This window comes from Lates calcarifer, linkage group LG21 (genome assembly GCF_001640805.2).
Source record: "Lates calcarifer isolate ASB-BC8 linkage group LG21, TLL_Latcal_v3, whole genome shotgun sequence".
Taxonomy (NCBI): Eukaryota; Metazoa; Chordata; class Actinopteri; family Centropomidae; genus Lates; species Lates calcarifer.
This window is the reverse complement of record NC_066853.1, coordinates 26,084,859-26,110,236: the sequence shown is the minus strand read 5'-3', so window position 1 is coordinate 26,110,236 and position 25,378 is coordinate 26,084,859. Positions and strand designations below refer to the sequence as shown.

General features: G+C 39.7%; 1 protein-coding gene across 1 annotated transcript; it reads right to left on the bottom strand.

The window, feature by feature from the left end:
* Positions 1–25,162, bottom strand: ngef (neuronal guanine nucleotide exchange factor). Its single transcript, XM_018701479.2, has 15 exons — positions 24,433–25,162; positions 19,699–19,801; positions 15,628–15,966; positions 15,073–15,137; positions 13,698–13,948; positions 9,897–10,057; positions 9,661–9,813; positions 7,114–7,243; positions 6,865–6,939; positions 5,873–5,962; positions 4,661–4,824; positions 3,943–4,101; positions 3,179–3,258; positions 2,988–3,092; positions 1–2,840 (listed from the first exon to the last, which is right to left on the bottom strand). Exons 1-15 carry the CDS (start codon positions 24,644–24,646, stop codon positions 2,581–2,583), a joined length of 2,349 nt encoding a protein of 782 aa, XP_018556995.1. The 5' UTR covers positions 24,647–25,162; the 3' UTR covers positions 1–2,580.
* Between the last annotated feature and the right edge of the window lie 216 nt (positions 25,163–25,378).

Genomic DNA, 25,378 nt, shown 5'->3' with positions numbered 1-25,378 from the left:
TCTGATTAAAGCTTTTTTATGAACAATAATTTACATCTTACATCTTACAAAATGAAATAATTATTTAGTAATTATTACTTTGAACATCAACTGTTACTGTACACACACAGGCTTTACAATCATGCTGATCCATAGCAGTTCATAGTGCTGATACATTCTATACATTTACAACATATTGCAGTTATTTGGCATTTAATTGCTATAATGGGATTTATCCCTTGTGTGTGTGTGTGTGTGAGTGTGTGTGTGTGTGTGTGTGTGTGTGTGTGTGTGTATGTGTGATTTAAGTTACTTATGGGGACAATTTTTAAACGTAAAACCAACTGGGGAAAAAGTTGTATCCCCAGCTGGAAAAACGTTATGTGTGTCAGTGGTTAAGGTAGGGTTAGGGAAGTAGAGGTTATGATTAGGGTAAGTCTTCAGCAAATACATGCAAGTGTATGTAAATTCCCCAGAAGTGACTTAAGTAAACATATGTATGTGTGTGTGTGTGTATGCATGCACGCTTGTGTTAAACTGACAATTTCAAAGTGATATTCAACATAAAATCCTCTGAGTATTAAACACTGCGGGCTGTTAGGGTCTATGCTCAGGATTAATGGAAAGTAGAGAAAAGCTGTTCTTAGCATTAGAACATCAGGAGGACGTGTGAGACAGGTCCATGTACAACATTATGTACGCAGACCGAGACAGTGTGTTAAATGTGCCTATGACAATCAGTGTGTCTATTGTATGGTATAGTACTTTCAAAAATAAAATAAGTCTTTGTTGGCCATTCAATCCAAGTAGCTATACAACAATACCACACAACCAAAGATTCATCATAAAAGTAAGAAATGATCCTAAAAACATGAACACGTTTTAAAATGTGAGGACTTTTTCTGAAATTGTCGCATCTTCCTGTCATTACACAATAGCAGAGAGAGCCTGTGTGGGCCACCATGGTAGAGCACTCATATGTAGTTAAGTTAAACTGTGAATACAGTGCTCCTCCTCCAGCAGTAGAAATCATAACCTCACTACAAGGTGAACTTAGCACCATATTAGTTTATCTACCTTCAAATAAGGAAACTCCTGTCTGTTTCCATTTCCATTCATTATTCAGCAGAAAACAATCACATGCAATTTCTGATGTCTGTTTATGTATATAGCTAAATTTTAAGAACAAATGAAAGTTATTCAATTAAATTATTTGTAGACATGTAGCAGTGATTACTGGGAAATATCCATCTATATCATCATGTGACAGTTTGTTTGACCAGCAAACTGAATTTCTAGCTATGTGCAGAAAGTTAAAACAAATTAAACACTACTTGAACCATGGCAGAGGACTGGAAGGATTTCCTATACTATCATTTGGGTAATTATAGAGCCAGGGAGTTTGATTTAAAGGAAATCTTTAAATAAAATGTGCTTTGTAGGCTACAAGTTTGTGTGTCCTGATAGACCAACATGCCAACCCATCATATCAGATGTTGTGTGACTTGGGTCACTGCCAGCATAGCATATATTTTTAAAATGTAACATATGTTATTTTTGATATTTATTTCTCAAACTTAAGGAGAAAAAATGTTATCAATATCTCTTTATCCCAAGGTGAATCTTGCACTGGGCCCCCTTGTTACTATCTGACACCTCTGATTTCTGTGGATGTCCTGACACTGTTGTAACTGCTGTGAAGCCAAGCTGCCACTCTCCTCCATAATTAGCATCCTTTTACAACCTGCAAACAAGTCTGACTGTTTCTGTCAGTGTTTCATACTCAAAAGATACATTTCAGGTTGAGTATCACTTTAACTGACTCATATAGACAGAGACTTTTTAAATAATCATTGGTGATCATACAGTACAACTCTATGTATTTATTTTACGGTGGCCCTGAAAGCTCAGTGCACTGCTTACATGAAAACACCGGCAAATGAAGAACATCATCTTGAACACATTTGCAGCTGCAGGAAAAAAAAGATAAAAAAGAAAAAAAAGATACAAAACTCAGACAAATACAATGGTTGTGTTTCCTCACTATGTTGCCAAATTGATGAAGATCTTGTCATTTGTTATTTTGTCTATTTGTATGTGCTTTCTAAAGCTGCAGTGCATTGAGCTCTCAGGGCCACCATTTGCTTGAATGTTTGTGTTGTGGGTGTGGAGTATAATTCAGTGTTGAAATCAGTGTTGTATTTTACAATGAAATGAACACATTAAAGTCTTGCTCATGCAACTGAGGGATGTTTACAGCCTTTAGACTGTTAGGGTTCTTGCCATTCCCACACAAAGCTCCCAACCAAACACAGAGCTTTGCTCCATGCATTACACACCACAGTGTGCGGGCCTATGATACACCTTCACTACACGTTTACATGAGACATGCAGCATTGTTTGCACAAGGTTACTGACTCAAGCACTTTGATTATTTGTCTCAGATCACTGAGACCAAAAGTGTGGATTTCTACAACCATCCACTGCTAAATGAAAATCAAAGGGACAAGATGTCATTATATGGGGATAGATCACATGTATCCTTATTATTTTTCTCTTGGTGCATCTGGTCCTGAATGGAGATTCATCACTGTTACTGTTTTACTGCTTTACGTCACTGCTGTCCCCCGTTTGATCAATCAGATGACTGGAGAAGCTGGAGACCTTTGGGGGACGTCTCCCAGATCTCAAACCAACCCTGGCTCCAGTTTGCGGGCCTCCCCCACCTTCCTGGGCTTGCTGGATCCTAATGGCCTCTCTCAGGTTCTGAGCTCGGACCTCCTTGCTCTGGATCTCCTCTACAACTCGACTAGGGAACCAGCCCCTTTCACCATCATGGAGCCTTTCACCCATCATCCAGCCTGGAAGTACAGAAGACACAGGGATCAGCGATGACATAAAGATGGAAAGAGAGCGAACCAGAAAATAAAATGTTTCAACTAGAAAATAATAATCCTTAAGCGACAGTTTCAGAGGGGATATCAAAGCAGATTTGTGCCAGTACACACCATCATCTGTCCTCTCTAGGAGGTTCAAGACATCAGCCATCTCAATGGAGAGTTCATCTGGCTCCTGAGATGAGTATGACTGAATACACTGCACCTGCGGAGAGTCTAAAGATCACAGACAGTTTGAGGTCATATTTCCATGGTTACATTTTGACAACTGCACTCAGTGTTGGTGTAGTATTCTGTCTCACCTGGTTGGTGGGCGCAAGTAGACATAAAGCGTGTGCGCCGGTTAGGAGTGAGGGCACACATCCATCGAAGTTTGTCACTCCTATCCACAGGATGCCATTTATTAGTGACCAGTTAGAGGTACATTAATTTTTGTACAGAAGGGGGGACAATTTGGACCAACAGACACTTTCTATAGACATATTCTATATTTTTCTTTGTCAAAAAACTCCATGAGGACACCAAAGCCAACAATGAAGTCATCCTAACAAGAAGGTTACTACTAAACTGCTAAACCACTAAACTACTAAAACACATCACTGAGCCACAATCTTGTAATGGGTGACATGTTCCTTAATTACCACTATCACCCTGTAGTTTATTCTGTTGTGTAGTTTATGTTGACTCTGTCCCACACACAGTGGCCTGCTGTTGGAGATGCACATCAGAGCACCAAATGTGCCAAACCTCTACCTTGCTGTTTCTGCTGTCTTGCTGATTTTATTTATATCTAACTGAAATGGCCAAACCTTGCTGCCACGTGGACATCCATCTTGTCCATCCCTGTCGCTACTTGGATTAATTAAGAGCTCCCATAAACAGCAGAGCCTTTAGGCCAAATGTGACTGTATAACCATTTGCTATTTGCTTTCACCAATGAACTCATCAAGAGTTTACTTGGAAGTGGACAGAAACCCATCTGTTCATTTTCTCTCATTCGCCTTACCCAAATCTCCTTCATAATAGCTCAGGGCCATCCTGAGTTGATTCTGCTTCAGATACTCACATACTGGTGGTCTTGAGCATGTAGTTCACTGGACGTTCTTCTTGGTTCTCCAGCAGCTTAAGATTGAAGACATTGGCTAGCAGCTGGCCCTGGTCTTCAAGATCTTCGGTCCTCAACATGGCCCGGGTGCATGAGTCAAGAACCTGGAACTTGTCCCCACTGACAACAAGTTGATTCGATTAATGTTCCCTGCTTTTAGTGCAACAACTGAGTGTTTTGTTTTTGAATGTAAATGTACACTAAGCCAGTTTATTAACTCCACCTAGCTAAAACTGATGCAGTCTCATGTGGCAGTCCTGCAGTAATCCTCCTTCATGTTATGTTACTGTTGACACTGGTTTAGAGGTGTTGATTCAACTGTAGGGTGTACTTTGTGGTGCAGTTGACCTGTATTGTGTTACGGGTTTTTTAATCATTTTGTCCACCCCATTTACAGTATATCAATGAGGGTCGGTTAAATAACGGAAACACCTCTCTGTATAATGCAATACAGTTAAACAGCAGCACAAACTACATCTTCCAAAATGATCATACAGTTGAATCAAGTTTCAACAGTTACAGAACATTAGAACCTTCATTAAGGAAGGATTTCTCAAAGGACTGTTCAGACTGCATCAGTTTTAGGTAGGTGTATCTAATAAACTGCCAGCTCAGTGTAAAAAGACAAAATGTGCTGGAACAGAATTTTCATGGTGAAAATACCTCACCAAATGCTTACCTAGAGCTGCGCTTGGTGACCAGCAGCAGATTGTTAAAAAGGAACAAGAACACTGGTTGGTAGAGCTTACGACTCCGCATGGTCCTAGTGCTCTTAGGTCCCGCCATTAACTGCACTTCACCCTTCTTTAGCAACCAGCGTGAATGGGAAATGATGGGCACAGACTACAGAAGTAAACAGAGGTCAAAAGATATGAGTATAGTACAGTTTAGTGTAATGTTTCCAAGTTCCAAATCACACAGTGCCATTCTGTTGTTTTAGTCTGCATTTAATCACATTTGATATTACAGAAATCCAGTGAAGACTTGTTTAACTAGTAGATGTAAAGTGCATTTGTTCGTGTGACCAGTCAAGTTAAAATAGTGCTGTGGTCGGTGAGTCAGGTCAGACTGTAGCATCCCTGACATAATCCTGTTTCCCAAGAGGCGAATAGAGTTAGTATTGTTTTCTTAATATGTTTTTCTAAAAATGTTGACTAGTGTGGAAACAGCTTGATCACAAAGAGCCAAACTGAACTTAGTGACAAACCTTTAGAAAGAGTACTCAAAAATAATGAGAATAAGGTCTTTGATCTCAATATTCTGTAATTCTGTCAATTCTGAAAACTGTTAAAACTGAGCCTCAATCACATTTTATTACAAGTGATCACAGCTCTTGGTTGAGGTTAGCGAAAGATCCTGATCCACTTTAATACAGAAAAAGTTCACAGTGACTTCACACAACCTGTTTATCTACACCAAATCCAAACCACCATCTTTCTCTGACCTTAACCAAAGTTTGCACGTCATCATGCATTTTGTACACCCTACCATCTGCGCCAACCAATGGCAAGACAGGGCAAAAGACAACTGCATTTCTCAAGCCTTTGGAATGAGACTTATTTACTTATCTGACGTATTCAGTCTTGAAATCCAGACTTGGTGAAGGTGGTCTCTAAATGGGGACACAGCTATAGTCTGGACAAATCCCCTTAATCCTTAGCACCATTATTGCATAGCACTGCTTGACTGTTACTAACACATTGTGCTGACCCTTTTCCCCACTTTTTTACAACCAACAAACAAGGCCCCATATTATGAAATGAATACAGGTGGATGCCACATTAAATATATGATGGGCACAAAGCCCCAAAATCCGAAGCATACCATGATGAAAACAAAACCATGTGACTTCATTACAGTTGAAAACACTAGAGAATGAGACTTAGTTTACCTTAGATTTAAACTCCAGTGTTTTCTCAATGCTGATGAGCTCCTCAGTGCGACTCATTTTTCTCACCCCCTCATTACACTCCTTCACAATCTGAGGAAGACACAAATATCCATCAGTTAAAAATCGTGAAACATCATATGATATTGTTTTCTCCTCTTTATATCTTATACCTTGGTTGTCATGTTATGGAATGTATTTTTAAAAAATCAAGAACAGCTCTGGCTTGATGTAACTAGTTAAGAAGTATCTGCCAAAATACAGTGCAAAAGGCTGTGTGTATGCAAATACATAATCCATGCAATAATAAAACATGTATGAGCTGGCAAATACTGACATGATGACATCATGAATGTGCTAATTAGCATATTATGTCATCTTTAGGTTCTCTACATTGAAAGTATTTACAGCAGGTTTCAAATACATCCTCAGTTTGGCACACTGACCATACACAGTCCAGCTGGGTTTTGACCTTGTCTTGATCTTAAAGACGCATATTCTGACTCTCCAAGTTTTAATATAGGGGAAGGGTAAAACCTGTCGGTTATAAACTGTGCCTAACATTGTATTCTGCCTACGAACATGAATTTCAAACCCACATCTGAGCTACTCCTTCAGTAATATGGAGAAGTGCTTAGCTTCACCAGTCCTTCAGACTGAAACAAACCCTGCATCAAAAAGGTGCAAAGGTTTGTCATGACATACAAACCAGAGAGGCTGTCAGACACTAAAACACTGCCCAGCTGTTTGTACATGTTCAAATGTTATCAGGGCTGCAGCCATTTTATCTTTGATCTCAGTGTAAACCCAGCAACACCATTCATGATACATAGTATTATTCCAGGAGTATGTTCTTGCATGCATGTGATTAGTCTATGCAGTTGATAAATAAGTGTGGCAACATAATAACATGTCATGTCATATCATTATGTTGACACCATCCTCACCAGCCTCTCTGAACCCAACCTGGGCCGTGCCCCTTAACTGATGCTCACCTGCTCCAGCTGCTGGTGTGCTTTTATAGCGTTTGCTTCCCTCTCTGAGTGTTCCTCCGCTTTTTTCAGGATGTTCTGTGTATAGAAACAAAGTCATATAAAACAACAAAAAAGCCTCAACAGTGGCACCAAACCATTTATTGCTGCAATTTTGACACATATTCAAAATATTCCCCAAAATCACAGCTGAATCTTGTCATTTTACTGCACTATACTATATTTAATTTTAAGTCATGTTGCCAGACTCACTTGTACGAGCAGCTTGAGCCTTGTGATCCTCTGGAAAGGGAGGATGAGGAATGAGGTAAACGACAGGCCCCTGACACGGGGATGGTTCTCCAGTGAAGCCATGGCCTCCCGAAATGCCTGGTTTCCCTCCCTGGAGAGACAGTGGTATTAAGATACAATGTTAGGTCAATCATACAGCTCCATTACACACATACGCACACACACACACACTCATTACACACATTGCTACATTAACCTATGTCATCAGCTTTCTGCTGATCACCCACAGATAAGCATCACACTGGCTGTGTACAGTATTAGTAGTAAGGCATCCCCATACTTCCTGGTTCACCTGAAGGAGAGAGCTGCTGAATATTTTTTCCATTGTCAATAAATCCCATGAAAGACCAAAACCAAACACTCCCTCTCTTCCTTACTCTGTCTGTGGCACTCATCCACTGGCAGGATACTGGCTCCCTCTAAGGATCTGAGATGGCTGATGTCTTGATACACAGTTGGTGTTCTAATGAATATTTCTAGCAGCAGGATTGTGTGTGTGTGTGTGTGTGTGTGTGTGTGTGTGGGACTAGAAGTAAATTACAGCATGTGTGTTCATGTAAATGAAGGAGCATGTCACCCACTGCAACAGTGTGACTCACCAATGTGTTCTCAAACTTGGAATCACATTTCTTTCAAATCAATATGTGCAGTACAAAACATCAAATACCAGCTAAAAATCACTGGTGCTGATCTCTGAGACATTATCTTTTAACATCAGAGACCATCAATGACTAACTGATAACACTTTAAAAAACAGAGATTAGTCTGTGTCACAGTGCTTCACAGTTCAGGATATAATGAAGAGACCATTAACACCAGGGGAATGATGGCTCAAATGTTAATAAAAAGAATGATCATACTCATAATTGATAAATAAGTTCAAATAAATTCATAAATGTGCTTTGAGATTTTACAGAACACTCACACTTAGCAAACAACCCAACAGCAGAAACAACAGGGCGTAAGCTGCTATGGCAACACATAAATATGTCCCACAGTTCAAAGGTAGCAGAGGAATTCAGTCATAAACCATCCATCTGTGCCAGATGAGCTTTTAACAACCTCAACCAAAAATACTACAGATCAGCTTCACCATGTTCAACCCATGTTCAGACCGAATGGAAGTCTGTTTATGTCTCCTGCAGTGAACTGTTCAACTTCTGTGCTTCTTCACCTGTAAAAGTCGCTGTGAATATTTTGAGGCGAAGAGTCAGTCTGATGTTTGTAATGTCTCATGTTGGTATTCTCTTAACATTACGCTAATTACTGTCACTGACACAGCAGAGGTGACGCCCAGTGACACCCTTATCACTATTTCCCTGAGAAATGAACGCTGCCAAACGGCTTTAAAACCCAGCACCTGAACCAGGTGACATGAGAGATGATGTCAAGGCCAGCGATGGGTTTCTATTTACCGTAATTGTTAAAGACCAGCACTGACTTTGGTCACAGTAAGAAAAACATATGTAGGTTTGTGCCTGAGGTCTTCTGTGAAAAAGGCTTTGCAGAAAAACCTACTCCTGCACCCCTGTTAACTGTGAAGTATGAGAGCAAATCGCCTTTGCTTTATGATATGCAGCCTGGAAATAATCTGTCCTGGAATGAATGGCAGTGAAAACCTCTCAAGAATCTACCAGGCTGCATGAGGAGGAAACATACTTTACAATTCAGTGAAAAAGAAATCTTCTCCTCCCAAGTAACACAATAATTGGTCACTGGATTCTTTTTTTCATCTACTGTTCAGGCATGTGCTTCCTAAACTGATATAACTAACATATCTACATTGCAGCTCACCCACTGATGTGATTGTATGTGACAAGTAATTAGGCTTGGCACTCATTATGATGTAATTTACATCTACAAAACATCTCATAGAATTTATTAGTGCTGCATCTCCAAAATGTTAGTTCATAAACTTGTCACAGGCCTTAAGAATTGCAGAACACATTGTGCTTCATATTTCACTTTGAAACAACTAGCAGGTCTTAGAGGTTTTTTAGTAGCTGGCAGAGGTCCAATTCAGTGTCTGCCATCTGAGACACTTGTCCTCTGCCACGCATGGGAATGTCACACTCTCACTCTCAGGTATGTGTGGTTGATGAAGAGGGACATAAGCATTATATTCACAGCCAGGCACACCCTGCACATCACATTTGTCATGATCAAAAACAAACCTGTTCTTGACATTCACAGACATAAAAAAAAGCCATCAATGTATGACAGATGACGCCTATTATTCTTTCTCACAGTTCCTCTCCCTCCAAGCATGTATTCATTAAGTAGTCAAGCAGGCCACAGCACTGTTCTGAGCATGGGCCTCGAGTTATTTACTGCCTTCAAAAGACACACGTACAGTCCAATATCAAAAAATCAACATGAACTTTGAGAAATCACACCATTTGCTTCAACAAGAAATGACTACACGACTCATATACCACTGCACAAACAACTACTACCATATGAAGGAGGTAAATTGTAACAGATGTATTTATAAAAATAGTTACTCACAAAATGCGTCTGTAGTTCTTCTCCTGGTATACTTGGTTAATAACATATTTGATGAAGACACTGAAGTGTTCCACAGCATGGTGGTAAACAATGTCACACACATCAGAAATCAAAATAGACTTCTCGATCCGGTGCTCAAGATCCATCAGGAATCTGAAAATAAGAAGAGACCATTATCCAGGAATATGCTGGACTTTGCAGGTAAAATGTTTGATCAGATTAAGACCGTATCCTACCTTTCACTGGCTTTCATGACTTCCTCAATGTTGGAGAACAGAAAGTGCATGTCAGACTGGCTCAGAGTGTTGATTAAAACAGGGTTACGCAGGAAGTGAGTCTCCAAAATTTCCAGACTCTTGTAGTAGGATGCCTCTGAGGTAACAAGTTCAAACATGGCCTAGACAGAAAAGCAAACCATAAGGCCTCATTAATACTGACTGCATGGGGATCCCTACATCCAGTGAACAGTTGATATGATGAAATTTTGATAGACTATGATGTCCTGCAGGGATAAATGTTTAAGGCACGTATGACTCATTTTCTTTTTTCCCCAAAATTGTCAGATTTAAATGATGTCTGCATTTAACTATGGACGAGGAATGTTAGCATTGGAAGTTCATTCTTGACCTCTGGTAACAGTAACAGTAACTACATAAGCTAACCCAACTATGGAACTTTGCTCATGAGAATGGGTCAAACATCATCCAAGAGTCAGTGGACAGCTAAGAAATATCAAAGATGACCACCTGTTGTCATGTGACTGAAGTTCCACACTTATAGAAAGCTTATAGGTAGGAAGGTAGTGAGTGAACCTTTAAACTCATTACACATTTTTTTTTTTTTTTTCAGTGAAGTCAATCACTGAGTGCAAGCTTCAGATTTCACACCATTCGTCCTTGGTTGAACAAAGCATGGAATGACTTGTGAAATGTAGCAGAGCTAGTGCTAGAACTTGGGTCACCTTGGTTGGTCATGTGACCATTGCCTTGCATATTGTAGAGCCCTCAACAGCCTCACATACCATAAGCATCAGCATCTTTCTGTAACCTACCCTGGTTAATTGTACATATGCAGTTAAAGCATCTAAAATCTATAAATATGCTCTTGATGGCTTTTTTTAGCGTTTGATTCGTTGTCTGGTTATATTATTGACAATTTCTCCAATTATTCTTCCAGAAAATGTAATATTTATCAATACTGACTCAAACCAATTTATTAGATACATCTTGCTAAAAACCAACTCAGTCTAATGCAACAGCCCTGCAGTAAGTTCTACCTTCAGTTCTAATGTTTTAATAACCATTTTTTGTTTAAATTGTCAGTTTTGAGGTTGTAGTTTTTGGTGCCACTGAACTGCATTCTGCTTTTACTAAAAGGTGTACAACAGTTTGTCCATTACACAGTTTAACACTGCAAACTACAGCCTCTAAATCACCTCTGGAATACAGTTTCGACAACAATTATCAAGAGAAACTGGGTGCTGACAAGATGGTAGACATCAACCACAATAGTTATATGAGTATGTCAAATCACATGACATAAACAGCTTTACCTTATTTATTTAGTTTTCAGTGATTTTTTTTTTTCTTTTTTTTCAGTGGCAGAATTGGAACTGTTTTTTTCATTTGGTTGCAGACATTACTAATCTTTATTTGAAACCAATAACAGATGGTTGCTTGTATAACCTGAGCCTTACTGGTAACTGCCTCGTGCAGCTGTCATTTTGCATCTCATAAGTCACATTAATACTCGACCTGTCCAATTTGGAATCAAGATCATACACAATGAACAGTTTGTAATGAATCATTACTCAGTTAAACTATTAAAGCTGTCCTGTGGAGTTTTCTTGTAAACGAACAAAAGTCACTCTCACCACAGTCACCAAAACACACTGTGTACTATCATTAAACAGTATTTTAAAGTATTTTAAATCCAGTTTTGTCGCACATTTCTGCCACTTACTGATCAGTGGAATACTGTGACACTATTGGTAGGAATGTGTTGCATCATCAGTATATACACAGTAAACAAAAGGAGGACCCATGATAAGCGCTTCATCAAACTTCACAGAGAGCCTTTAATTACTCCACCTGATAAAAATATTGTTCACCAGACTGAAGCTTAAAATTGAATGCATGGGTCAAAGTGTGAGAATAACTAAAAATTACACAAAGAAGGTGGATACTAGAGCCAGCTTACATTTTAATAGAGTGTAATCATACTGTAATCAAACAGCTTTGTGAGTGCTCCTGCTGAGTCTGTTCATCAGAAGCTCAGATGACAAATTCTACCTCAGTAAGAAGTCATGTAAATTACTTACATCAAATTTCCTATTAAGATATGTAACAATGTAAATGTGACTAATTAACTAGTTTTCAAGTATCCTATCATTCTCTGTGAAGTGAAAAAAATGACTCAAATCCTCATTTCATTTTAATAAATCTCTTTTTATGCCTTAAACAGCCTGACTCCCGTCAGCACAGCTTTTTCAAATTTAAACAGGCTGAGGTCCTTGTAGGTCTCCAGACTGACTGTCCCCTGGAAAACACAAAGAACTCATTAGGACAAGGTCAAACAACGAGTATAACTGTATTAATGGCTGGTTAATACATTATGTTTATACCTTTGTACTGAAGAACAAATACAAATCATTTGCGACAACTCTGAGTAACATTTGAAATCAGTAGGAACTTGTTTGTTAAAATAGGAAAAATAGATTCAAATGGGCAGAGTCAAATCATTTGACCACAAAAATAAGTAATATAATTAGATTTGCAAATGGGTTCTGATATCTCATTCCATCTGTATTTTAACATTACAGTGAGATTATTGTACATGCTTATGTCTGAAAGCACATTATAGTCTGAGAGCAAGGGGAGAGTGACTCCCCTCCTATGGTCTGCATAGACACAGCCTCTCTCTCTCTCTCTCCCTCACACACACACACACACACATACACGCACGCACACACACACACACACACACACACACACACGCACACACACACACACACACGCACACACACACACACCATTTAGCCTTGTTTTGATTTGTATTTTCATGTTGACTGGAGTCCACACGACCAACATGACATCTTTCTCTTTATCAGCTCTTTTCTTGGTTAATTACATGGCTTTTAAAACTGCATGTGACTTCTAATGAGCTGCCAACTTCACTTACTCTGGACTTCCTGTGGGAGGTGGCAGTATGCATGAAGATATTAATTTTAACTCAGATTCATTGTGCACAACAATACAGGTCATAGTAGCTACATTAGCTGTAGCTATCAAATAGCTGGTAAGACTTCAACTCTAAGTCATCCTACATTTTCATACAGACCCAGGTAGTTTGATTCACAGAAATGAACAAAGAAAAACAGAGAATTATAGTTTAAAAATCTGGTAAATTGAATACATTTTACCTGTTTCAAATATCACCCCACATGCAGGTGTGAAGGCAGCAGATAATCCATCAGCGCCGGTGCTGTCTTCTTCTCTTTCTTCTTGTTAAAGCTATAGCAGATTTTGGAGCTGTCCTCATCTTTGTCCGTCTCATTACACACACACTGTCTAACCAAAACCTAAAAGAAGAACCACCTCTGCCTGTTGTCCATGATATATTATGAAAAACTGGATAATACACTCACAGTTGGCGCCGACTCACTTGAATGAAATGAGCTAAAAGTTCTCTGGCTTCCCAGTTTGTTTCTGCATTGTGTCACTCACTGCAACATACGCATTAGAGTGTCCCTCACTGGCCCCTCCTGTGTTTTTCTGCTCAGCTCATTGACTTCACACAAAAATGAAACTAATTTTTCTGGGCTCTGTGAAATTTTTTTACAAGTATAATATAATAATAAATATACCGTTTTTTGTTTTTGCAATGCCACTGGGACAAATTGGCAGGAAGACTCTCTTTATACACACATTCTGTTGTTACAAACAAAAGGTCCTGTTTGAATCGTGGTTGATGTCCCCCATTCTTGTCTGCAGTGAGGTCCTTCTCTGATATATTGAAAGTATAATTCTTTCACTAACCTCTTGCATTATGATTTCTTTCTGCTGTAGCTTAGCGAGCAAGCCGCTGTTCTGCACGACTTCCAGGTTCTGCCACAAGCTCAGTGAGCGAGCACTGTTCCTCAGCTGCAGCTGTAATGCTGGGGGGGACATGACACCAGACTCAGCCACCACGGTCCCTGCCGTAACCTCAGGAGAGAGGTTGTCACGCTGCCGCCGTTGCTCGATCTCCTGCTGCTTAGAGGTATCCCGGTATTCCTGGTACAAGAAGGCTGAAGGGTCAAAAGAAAATGAGCCAGGCATTAGGTACATTTGGAATTTCTCATTGCTTTTTGCAAAGGCCTTGGTTAGCACTGTGACATCGACACAGAGATCCTGCCATACTTCTGGGCTAGCTTCCGTTCCATTGGTATATTTGTTTTTTAATGTCCTGTCAACACAAGAAGTTGGAATGTGTTGTGTTGAGTAAGTTGACATCTGCTGTTTGTGATCACCTACATTTTAGCAAATATCTGTCCTCTATCTATCCATTAATGTATCTTAATACAAAACCCCCAGCATTTTTTTCAGCTTTTTCAAAAGGACTGATAAAAGAAAAAAACTGTACATGATAGGACAGAGGCCAGTGAAACAGCAGCTAGCCCTCAGTGGGTAGGACTTTAACTCTACTGCAAGGCAGTCAGTGCGGAGGTTGGAGAGCCACATAGATACTGTCTCGCTCACCAAGTTTCAGGTGGGTTGAAAGTTTGCTGATAAGAACAGATGCTCTTTTCTGGGAACATTGGCTATGCGTATATCAAGAGGGAAGGTGACTTTGAACAACAGGGGCCTGTTGCATAATCTCCCTCAGTCATATACTGCAGATTGCTTTGGTGGGCGTAGAACTGGACTGAAAATTACATAAGAGAGAGTGAAACACGCACACACAGCTAAAGAAATGCACAGGTTGGAGAGAGAGAAACAGCACGTATATCTGTAAACTGCAGATATTTTATAAGTCTCTCTGCGTTTTCCTTTCAAATTGTTTACCAAAGTCCTGCAGGTAAACTGCTGTCTTGAATAAATTTGGACTAATCTCTGCAAATAACCATTATCCTGTGTACACATTGAACTACACCATGGTGAACAGTCTGTCAACATTGCCAGACTATCAGCTTAGAGAGGCACTCAACCTTGGTGAACCAGTCAGAGATATGCAGTTTCAAATGCAAGTCAGTGACAGTGCTGAAGCCACATTGTCGGGGTTAATAGATTGTTTATTAGAAATCTGTGTTTGCATGTGTGTTAGTCCTGCGTATTCACAAATAAGAGATGATTTTGCAGCAACAGCTCTGGAGGTGGTAAAAGTGGGTGGAATATAACCACTGTGCTCTCCCTTTGACAAGCCTTTCCTTACCAATGTTTTTGATGATGTTGAGGCTGTGACAGATTGTCTGGGAGCTTCCTCCATTGCTCAGCAACCTGAAAAGAAACAAAAAAGGAAATCTGTGTTTGGGCAGGCAGGCGGATAGACGGATATCTTCACTTTAAGCTTCATTTTACTGTTATAAAAATTACGCAGCAGTATTCTTGATGCATTCAAGCAGACAGATACACAACAATAAATTCTGTGCTCTGTCTTCTCCATCAGCACCAACAGAGTGGATCTTAGCGGCAGGATTACACTGTTATTTCATTATTGGATGAAAAAGAAAAACATCCATCTGTGCCTCTTCACATTCACTCTCTAGCCACACAATGAGTCATAACTCAATCGTTCCAATCTCCCCATCAAATATCTCCCAATAATTCACAGCAAATTTGTCATTTGTGCTAAAACCATTACTCGTTTTCATTCTTTTATATCTGCTGTTTACTACTATCAGAACCCCATAGTTTAAACATCATGAAAAGAATCCTTTGTCACTTCTGTCCTTTACACCTCTCCATTTTCAGTGTAATTTGGTCTGACCTGAGGTTGTCGTTCTCCCGGTCTTCTCCGTCAGAAATGGACTGTCGTGAGATCATGGCTGTCCCTCTGACCTCCTGTACAGTGCAAGCTGCAGCTGTTTGCTCAGACAGCTTTTTTATGTCTCTACCATCAATGGGGTGAGTCCGGTAAGGGATCATGTCAGCTGTAAAATCTCTATGCTGGCTGATTGAGGCAGCGGATATGTCCACACTCCCTCCTCCCACTCCTCCTTTTCTCTTATCCACAGCATCCCTGTTGTACAGAGCATGTCTGCTGCTGGCCTCACCATTGCTTGGCAACACAGTTCTGGAATGATGGAGCTGTGGTGAAGGCGGGGGGCTACAGAAAAAAAAAACATTCTTTAGTATCACATCTATAGCAGCCATCTTCACTGAAATGAAATTCTTCAAAACGCTGAAAGGCATATTCTCTCATTCTAAAGTCATGTACAGCACCCTCTGCACACTTGTTCTATGACTTTCACAGTTATATTTGTTTAAAGTTATTCTATGCTTTACTCAGGATCAGCCTTCATTAGACTTGCTGAGTCCTAATTCAGTGTCTGGATCCTCAAAAGTCTGCTTCTCTAGTTACATATGTCCTGAAGGTGGCCAACATATTCGACTTTCTTATGCCCCAATTTTGTGGATACAGAAAAGAGAGTGAAACGCACATAAACACCAGACCAAAACCACTTACAGCAACAACTGGGAAGAGGACAAGATGGCCAGATGCCTAAAACTCACAACTAAAAGTGACAAAGGCAGATATATGTGTACAGGTGTAAAGCTGCGAGCACACCTGGTTCTGCCTCAATCATTGTAAAACTGAGCATGCACGCACAAGCTTCATTTCCACTCACAGCTCACCATAAATGAACAGAGATACACCCTGCAGTGCTTGTTTACATGTCAATACTTGTGCCTGCTCCACCACTCATTACACCTGTCAAAGTGAAGTACGGCAAAGAAGAAGTGCTGTTGTACTTGTGTTGCATCAGTGAAGTTCTCCCACAGCTACAGGCCAGTTGGCATTAAACAGTGCTGTTTATAGCAGCTGTACCCTTAAGTTATCACATGTATCTGAAATGCATCATTGCTATGATATCTCACTCTCAGAGGGATGATCACTGATTCGTCTGTTGCACTCATACACTGTGCAACACACAATCACTGAGGAAATAATAGCCCAAATGTAACAAAAAAATGATGTGTAACACTCATAAACAGTTATTTAAAATTAATTTGAGTCTTTGATATTATATATTTCTGTGTCAATCCCCAACACAGTGAGGGTAACTGGCATGATGTCTGCTGAGGTGACATATTCTATCCAGACACTCTTCTATAATAAATATCAGTCTCAGTTAAATGATTAATTTTTTACAGATATCCTGTAAAACTTAAAAATATGACTTAACCAAACCTGTTTAACCAAGTATTTGTGTTGTTCCTGTTCCTGTTCCTGCTAGACCCCTGGGTATGTTGTCAATCACAAGGGATTACTGAAAAATATTACAGGTTATATATGTATAGACGTGTGAATGGATGTTCATCTATATGTGTTGGCCCTGCGATGGACTGGTGATCTGTCCAGGGTGTACCCCGCCTCTTGCCCAGTGTCAGCTGGGATAGGCTCCAGCACCCCTCGCTACCCTTAAGGGATAAGCAGTATAGATAATGGATGGATGGATGGATCTATGTATAGAGGTATATATACCATTAATCTGGAACAGAGTTCGCTATTTGGCCACCATCACAACCTGTACTCTAAACTGAGATGTTATAAAACTTTTCCTGGTTTACCAGTGGCTGTTTGATGGGTACCTCCCAGTGACAAAGTGGAGAATATTTGGCTTAATAAAGTCAAACACTCACTATTAACATATATGATTATTTTTCATCTCTGTGAGACTAAGAGTATCTTTGTGGGTCACTCAGAGGATCCGGCCACTCAATTAGGACACAGTTGTTAACACAAAACAGTTATTACCATGTCCACTTTAATGTGGACTAAAGTGAAAACACTAGAATCCATACTAGCATTGGCAAATTGTTTTCTACACTGGTTTGTTATCCATACTGAAATGCCCATAAAAAAGTAAGACTGTGAGCACTCTGCAGGCTAAACCTCTGTTCTGTCACCTCCAACTCTTTATCTTGTTTGTAGATGGATAAAAGGATGATTGACAGTTGTTAATTCTACCTGTTGAACAAAGGCAATTTCCTGGTCTGCTATGCTGAAAGCCTAAACCTTTATTCTGCTTGTTGGTTTCTGTTGTTAAGTCCTCCAGTCTTATCCTGTCACTGACCAGTGTGAACATTTCCTGATCTCCGTCTTTTGTACAGACTATGAAATTTTCAGTCACTGGTCCATCACAGTGGTCCTAGAACTCACCGGTAGACATATCTACTGATGGTTGATGATGAACTTTAGAGACCAAAAAACTTCATCGAAATTCTGACATTGTCAGAAATATTGGACTAAATTCTCACAATGTGACTGCTGCTACAACCCACAGTGACAAAGTAAAGACTTACAGACAGTACCAATCTAATCTTTCATCATCATCTAATCGTTCATCAAATAACCATGCCTCAGTACTGGTACATGCTTTTTCAACCAAGATTTTATCAGACCCATCTTGTAAAGCATGGCTTATAATGAACCTTTAATATTGCTGCTGTTGCAGCATTGTTGACTATTGCTACTGTAGTTTCCAGTGTCATACACTTATACATATACACACCTAGCCATCCACCCTGACCTCCTGCTGAGGAGCTATATAGAGCTGCAGGAATAAGTCCTAAAACGCAGAAGTAAGTTAGCATTTTAGCACTACCAGTTCCCTTGTCCTAAAGTCAGTGGGTTTTTGGTTAAATGCCTCAAATAAGGTCTGTGGTTTTAACACAAGCTCTAGACATTTTCACATTTTATTATACTTGTGTTGGTCACAGTTTAGTTTGATACAATAATCCAAAAAGCAATGAAAAAACCCCACTGGCTTTTTGTCAAGGGAACCGGGCTGATGCTAACTTCCAGGTTGGCGTACAAAAATACTCTATTGTGGGGTTCTGTATAAAAACATCACACCAATTCTGCCTTTGTGTCTGAGAAGCAACATTATTCACATGACCGGAAGAGGTTGTTTGTCAAGAAAGAAAGAAAGTGTGTGACCAAACAATCAGTGCTGTTGTTTTCTCTGGTGAGTATAGTCTCACAGAGAGATGGGTCAATGATAACACCTCGTCTGATTGACTATACTAACAAAAATAAACAAATAAAGGAAGATCACATAGTGAGTTAGAGATGGCAGAAAGTTGACTTTATCATGATGCAGCTGTGTGGAAGTTCCTGATCACGTCTTGTGAAGGCTGAAAATCAGACGTCAGCATTTAAAAAGTCCAGCACTTTCTTATCTACACTCCAACACAAGACAAGATTCCCTCCTGAGAATGTTCTTGAAAAACTTCCATATTCAGAGGTGTAATGGTAATGGTGGCCCTAACTGTGGATCAGTATTAAAGTGAACAAGGTCTGTCTTCCACTTTTGGCTCAATACAACTATACACACATAAACAGTCCTACCTTCATGAAAGTGATAATGTTCAGTTTGTGTTGAAACTGAGACATGACTTAATGGTCATTTTAGAGGATGTGAATTGTGTGTGCATCCAAGCTATTTATGCTTTAATAAACCAACAGGCAACAATGTGAGTTGCTTGTAGTTTTCTGGTTTTATGAAAAATAAGTGACTAAATGACTTTGAACATGAATAATTTTTTGCAATCTTGTCACAGGACTGTTTCATTAACCTCTAACATCCTGTTTGTCTTTTGAGTAAAACTGATTACTTGAGGAGACTGCTGTTTCAGTGACACTGTATTAACCTTCAGACAGACTGGGCAGGGCTGTGCTTATCACAGACATGATAAGCCATTGACAGTACCCAGCATACAGTATAAAAGTGGTGTATGGCAGTGTTTAAACAAGCACTGCGTGTGCTTGTTTGTTTTCTGGGTGTGTTTGTGTTCAGTGGTAGGGTTGGGCAGTGAAGGCATGCTGACTTACCGTCTAGCCCCGGGCAACAAAGGTGATTTTTGAGGTAAGAGAGCATTGTGGGAGACTCTTGCTCTGCTGGATGGACTGTGGTCTGAACCAGGCCTGGTAGAACCTGGAGAGAGAAAGATAGATAGATAGATAGATAGATAGAGAGAGAGAGAGAGAGAGAGAGAGAGAAAGTTTGTCTTAATAATCAGGTACAATAGTGAAGAACAAGGAAACAAGGAAATTAAAGTTGTTATTATTCTTCCATTTCCCCTCACTAAGTACAGTAATAACAATAGCATGGTTAAGCATAATGATATGCTGTTGTTGAAAAATAACAAAGCAGGGGCCAGCTGCAAAACTGCATAGGCTGATTACTCTGAATATACACGGGCCAATTAGGGCAATGAACTCTTGAAATGTAAGAGGCAAATTAGTGTGTTTTTCTTTTGTAAATTAAGGAAAGCTGTTAACAAATGACACGTCCCCTACTATAACTAATTAGAGAAAATGGTTCAAGACCTTAACTATGATCTCTTGCTTACTGCCTGCTGGTAAGCCTACATATCGTTAGATGACGTTGTTTACCTGTCATCTGAATACCAAACAGTTCTACTATAATGATCACAGGTCTGTAAAAGGCAAAACACACCCATGCCTCCAGTTCAAATTGTGCGTCAGTGCTATTTTTTCACTCAGGCAGTAACGGAATCTCTTGTTGGTCCTGCACGTTACTGTGGCAATCCCAGTGTGTGTGTGGGTGTGTGTTGCAAGCCCTGAGAGTATAGTGCTATACAAATCAACTATCCTTATATAATATTATAATGATAAGAAACACACTCAGTGATGAGTAGCTATGAAAGGAATAATAAATAATAAAGTTGGTTAAAGAGGGATATTAAGAGACATTTTGAGGTGGAGCAGCTTAATCTGACTCCCTTCTCATATTCCAACAACTGCTCCAGATTAAACACCAAAACACATTGTTCATCATTGCTTCCCAGAATAACCCACATACAAGTTTTTTAATCTAATGCATCTAATCTGTTCTTTCCAAATTCATAAAAAAAAACATTATTTCAAATATAATGGTTATGGTTTGGCTATGTGGAAGATGAAGATGATGGCTTGGTTTAACTTCCTGCTTTGTTAAGGTTGAGGGACCTTTATCATCATGTTTAGAACAGTTACCACTTGGTTAAAGTTATTGAATGACTGCAGTTGTGAAACAATGGGCTACAGGGGCGGTGGACTGGTACCTTACAGGCTATTTAGTCCCCCTGTACTACTTGTTGTACATAATGTGTGCTACTTGCTTTTATGTTCCTCTGGTTTTTGAGCCAATCATTAGTTAGGAGCCATGGGCTGTTGGGATGGCTGCGGACTTGGCTGTTTCATATTTAAAGAAGCATGCCGTGGCAGTTCACCAGCTGCAGTAATTGCAGATGTAGTGGAACTTTGGGATGTAGAAACCTGCTGAGGTATGTCATGAAGTATTCATAATGTTATATGAAAAGGTGCTTCTTTTATTTCTTGTGGGGGGATGTAGTATATTTAATATTCAAATGTGTGGATTTAAAGAGACTAAATCTTGACATTTAAAAACCTTTAGATAAAAGGCTTGATTTGTTTTCCAGAGGAGCCTTTAGCTCAGTGAGAAAAACGGCAGATTAAGTTAAGTAGCTAAACTGAGCTGCTGGATGGAGTGTGCTTTCTCTACTGACTCAGTCGTTGAGTAAGTGTCCTCTGTTGTTGGCTTTGAATCCTTTTGCACTGAGTTCAACAACAACACTGTTAGTGTGTTAGCAGAAGCCCTCAGCACCTACAGCTTCACCCAGGTAAAGAAATCACTAGCTGGCACTGGAAATTAATGAACCACTTAACAGGAGCCCAACATGCTCCATTTCACTGTGGCTATTGAGAATAAATATTACACTGGTTATTTGCAAAGGCAGACACATGTGACTGTGTATAGCTACAATTTTGAAATTCTGGCCTACATGAGACATCCATGCACAGTTTTACAGGGTAATAATTTCCTTTCCACTGACATTTAACATCTATATACAGACCTTTAACATCTATATACATGATCTAGAAAGGAGGTTTGATTCATTTGATCCATCAGGTTTTATTCAGGAACGCTCTGTGTGATAGTGTGAGACGGCTCTTTACTGTTCTGTGCAGGCTAAGAAATGACCCAGTCACTGATTCTTTAGCTGCTGAGTAAAGCATTAAGACAAATGGTAAAGGACCCCCACTGTTTGCTACAGCTGTTGAGCCCTTTGCAATCTTAATTAGAACACATCAATTTATATATAGAATTCAGATGCAGTTCAGTTTAAAATAAAACACTCCATGTTAATTCATTATATACTGACAACATTCTTTTGCTCTGAACCAAACAGTGGCTCTTTATTAGGCCTTTTGTATTTTGACATTGATGCTGCAGAAGATAAGAAGGTGGAGAGATTACAGACTAATCACTAAATACAGTATCGAAACACAGCTATATAAATGAATCCCTTCACTTGACAGACTTGTCACTGCGGTAGCTGACGCCATTTTGTCACCTGATGGCCACCGTAGACTCTCAGGCTTGGAGAGGGAGGATGGGGGGACGGGTATTCAGTTGTTTGCTGTGTTTCAATGCTAGATACCACTAAATCCTACTCACTGGTCCTTTAAATGAATATTTTACCCAAGTTTGAATATTTGATATTGCCAGTCTGTTATTTCAAAGTCTTAATATTTAGACTGCTAATTAGTTATTTTGGATGGGTAAATCCCCTTGTTTTCCTTCAGGTACAACCAAAACACTGATGGCTTCATCTGCATGATGAGAAAGGGCTTTGTACATTCACCTGCACAGCAGGATGTAGATATTGTGCTTATACGGGCACATCACTGGCGACTATTCCTGTCGACTATAATCTGAGTAAAAGAGCTGATCTTTTATATTCATACCAGTCTGATCAGTCTAACAGACCGTGATGAAGTTAACGTAAACAGAGCATTGGTGGAAGATGTCAGTTCAGAAGTTTTTGTTAAATCTAGGAAATTTCAGTTTCATTTGGAGCGACTTAATGAACTGTAAGTAATCCCAACTATGGTCCAGAATACAATCATCTCAGATAATATACTTACAGAAGTACAGTTTGTCTCATGCAGGTGAGACTTCAAAGGTTCAAAATGTCTCTAATAGATAACACCATTGTCGTCCTCATCCTCAATAAGCAAATAAATGTATCATGCTGTACTAGAAAGATAATAATCCCCCCGAGGTCTCCACACATTGTAAATACACACATGCATAATGTAAATAAGAAACTTGTATAAGGTGTAAGGAGGCAGACACCTTAGATGGAGCCATTTTCCTGCAGGCTACTAAACTCGAAGAGATGACACTGATCTGATTGTCTCATCTACTGTTCCTGGTAAGAAATAAAACATTCTGTAATGAAGTTTCATGGACAGCTTTATGAAGACTGCCTGTGGGAATTCTAAGAAAAAAAATATTTTTCTAATAACTGTCTGACTTTCAGCACAGGCACTGACTCTTTCACATTGTAGTTTTGGAAATACAGCTACTGAATCTTGTTTACTCACTGTGAAAACAGCAAGAAGTGGTAGTTGCATGCAACACAGTAACAACAGTTACAGCCTCATTTGTAGTGGCCACATTATGTATTTGCTATACGTTATCAAACATGCTATCAAAGCAAATACCTCAGGATCATACTGTGTCTCTGATGACATGCAAAGGACAAAGCTATCAGTGCCTGCATAGATTATCAATATAGGATAACTGCTAAGTAGTCATAAGATAAAGAATATCTTCATCAGTAATCATATTTCATCATAATTTCATATGAACTCTCACAATCAGGAAACTACCACTGAGAACACACTGACTGGTTTTAGTTTCCTTTTTATTTCAGGGCATCATGTGACACTTCTCAACAGCTCTCTGTGTTTTATGACTTAATTTTACTTTTATTTGTAAGACTGACGCTGATTCTCTAGTTATGTATTAAGTATTTACTTTGATCCCTCCCTTTGAGGCCTATCTGAAATGCCGGGCAAAGTCTAAGTTGAAAGACTTTATTGCTGCATTCAGTGTGGCTTTATGAATGAATATGGTACCTGTGGTTGGAGAACATTGAGTGATGTATAGAATAAAAATTCAATACATTTGATCAAATTATTAATCACTTTTAATCCATTCATCATTCATTCTCTGTGAGGTTGGTAATTAAAACTCCCATTTTATAAGCCATCTCAGACACAGTGGCAGGTATATTTGGTTGTGTCATTTCAACATAACTTCAGGTTGTTTTGTTTTTTTGGTTTTTTTTTTTGAAACCATTATGTCAGAGGTTGACCTGTGGAACATACAGGTATTACTCAGACTATTGTGTTGTTGAAACAGAACCAGTTTCTCAGGTTGTATTCATGTAGATTTCTCTACCAAGCCTTTGTTCCACTTTCAATAACAACTGCATCAACTGTGACTGGGACCACAACACAGAGCAGCACTACACAGTATCCAACATGACTCCATGAGACCAAAGTAGAGAGTGGAATTCCTAGCCATGCTGCAGCAGAGCGATGCTCTCTATCGAGGCCTGTTAATACATACGCATGAGTGCAAACAGGTTTGAATGAGGCTCAAACTGTATCGCTTCAGGACTGGTAAAATCAACTTAAATGTACAGTAGAAACACAATGCACAGCAGAGGCCTGATGTTTTCTTACTTTCAGACTGCTCAGGTGAGACCAGCCTCTTCTTCCTCATTGAGCGGTAAAACCGGGAGTTCCTGCGGATAGGCTCTCTACTGAAACCTACTCTGGAGTCATCTTCGTCATCGTCGTCCTCAGGGCTGGGCTGAACAGCAGGTGCCGGATGCTTTTCTGGGGTTTCCTGTGACTTCTGCCCCCACTTGCCCCTGAACAGGGCAGTCACAGACATGGTAAAAGATTCCAGGTTTTTTTTGGGAAGAGAGTCTGGAAACTTCTGTTTGAATTTGAGGAAACTGGGAGAAAAAAACTGTCATAATTAGCCAGAATCCAGGAGCAAATCCATGGCTAGAAATGAAAAAAATCTGGTGAGAAATAAATCCCAGTACAGTACAAATAACAACTCAGAGATCAGTGGTTCCCAGGCCCTTTCTTCCTCCTCTCAGTGGGACAGCAGTGTTGTTAGCTACGCAGGCAGCCTGTGGAACCAGGAGAGTGCGTTGCTTATTTCTGCCTAAGCTGTAATTATTGCATTTATGACTCTCTCTCTCTCTCTCTCTCTCTCTCCTGCTCTTTGTCCCTCCTCTGTTTGGCTCACTCCCTCCGTCCCTCTCTCTACACCACCCTGTTACGTGCTGACATTCCTGAACTCAACCTGGCCTTACCAGCCTGTCTGTCTCTCTGCTCCAAAATTCTGTTGCTGAACCTGAAAAGCCACCTGATGACAAACTGCAGTCTGTTCACTCCTCTTTTTCTCAGAGTTTCTCAGAACCCTCCACAAAATCTGTCTATATTCTCACTCTTGAGCAAATTTGGGTAAAGATTAAATTTTTCTGATTAAAGTAGAGAACATTATAAAAATACAGAACGCATTTTACGGGTGGTGAATGTTATTTCCTTTTGTATCGACTGTGTTAAAGTACTGTGGGTAATGTTTGTGGTACTGCTGAGCCAGGGCCCCATA

Coding starts and splice junctions, on each gene's coding strand:
- ngef (XM_018701479.2), bottom strand. CDS start 24,646: ATGTCTGTGACTGCCCTGTTCAGGGGCAAGTGGGGGCAGAAGTCACAG. Junction 7,244..9,660: donor AAGAACTACAGACGCATTTT/GTGAGTAACTAT, acceptor CTGTCTCTCCAG/GGAGGGAAACCAGGCATTTC. Junction 4,825..5,872: donor CACTGGAGTTTAAATCTAAG/GTAAACTAAGTC, acceptor TTACTTCTGTAG/TCTGTGCCCATCATTTCCCA.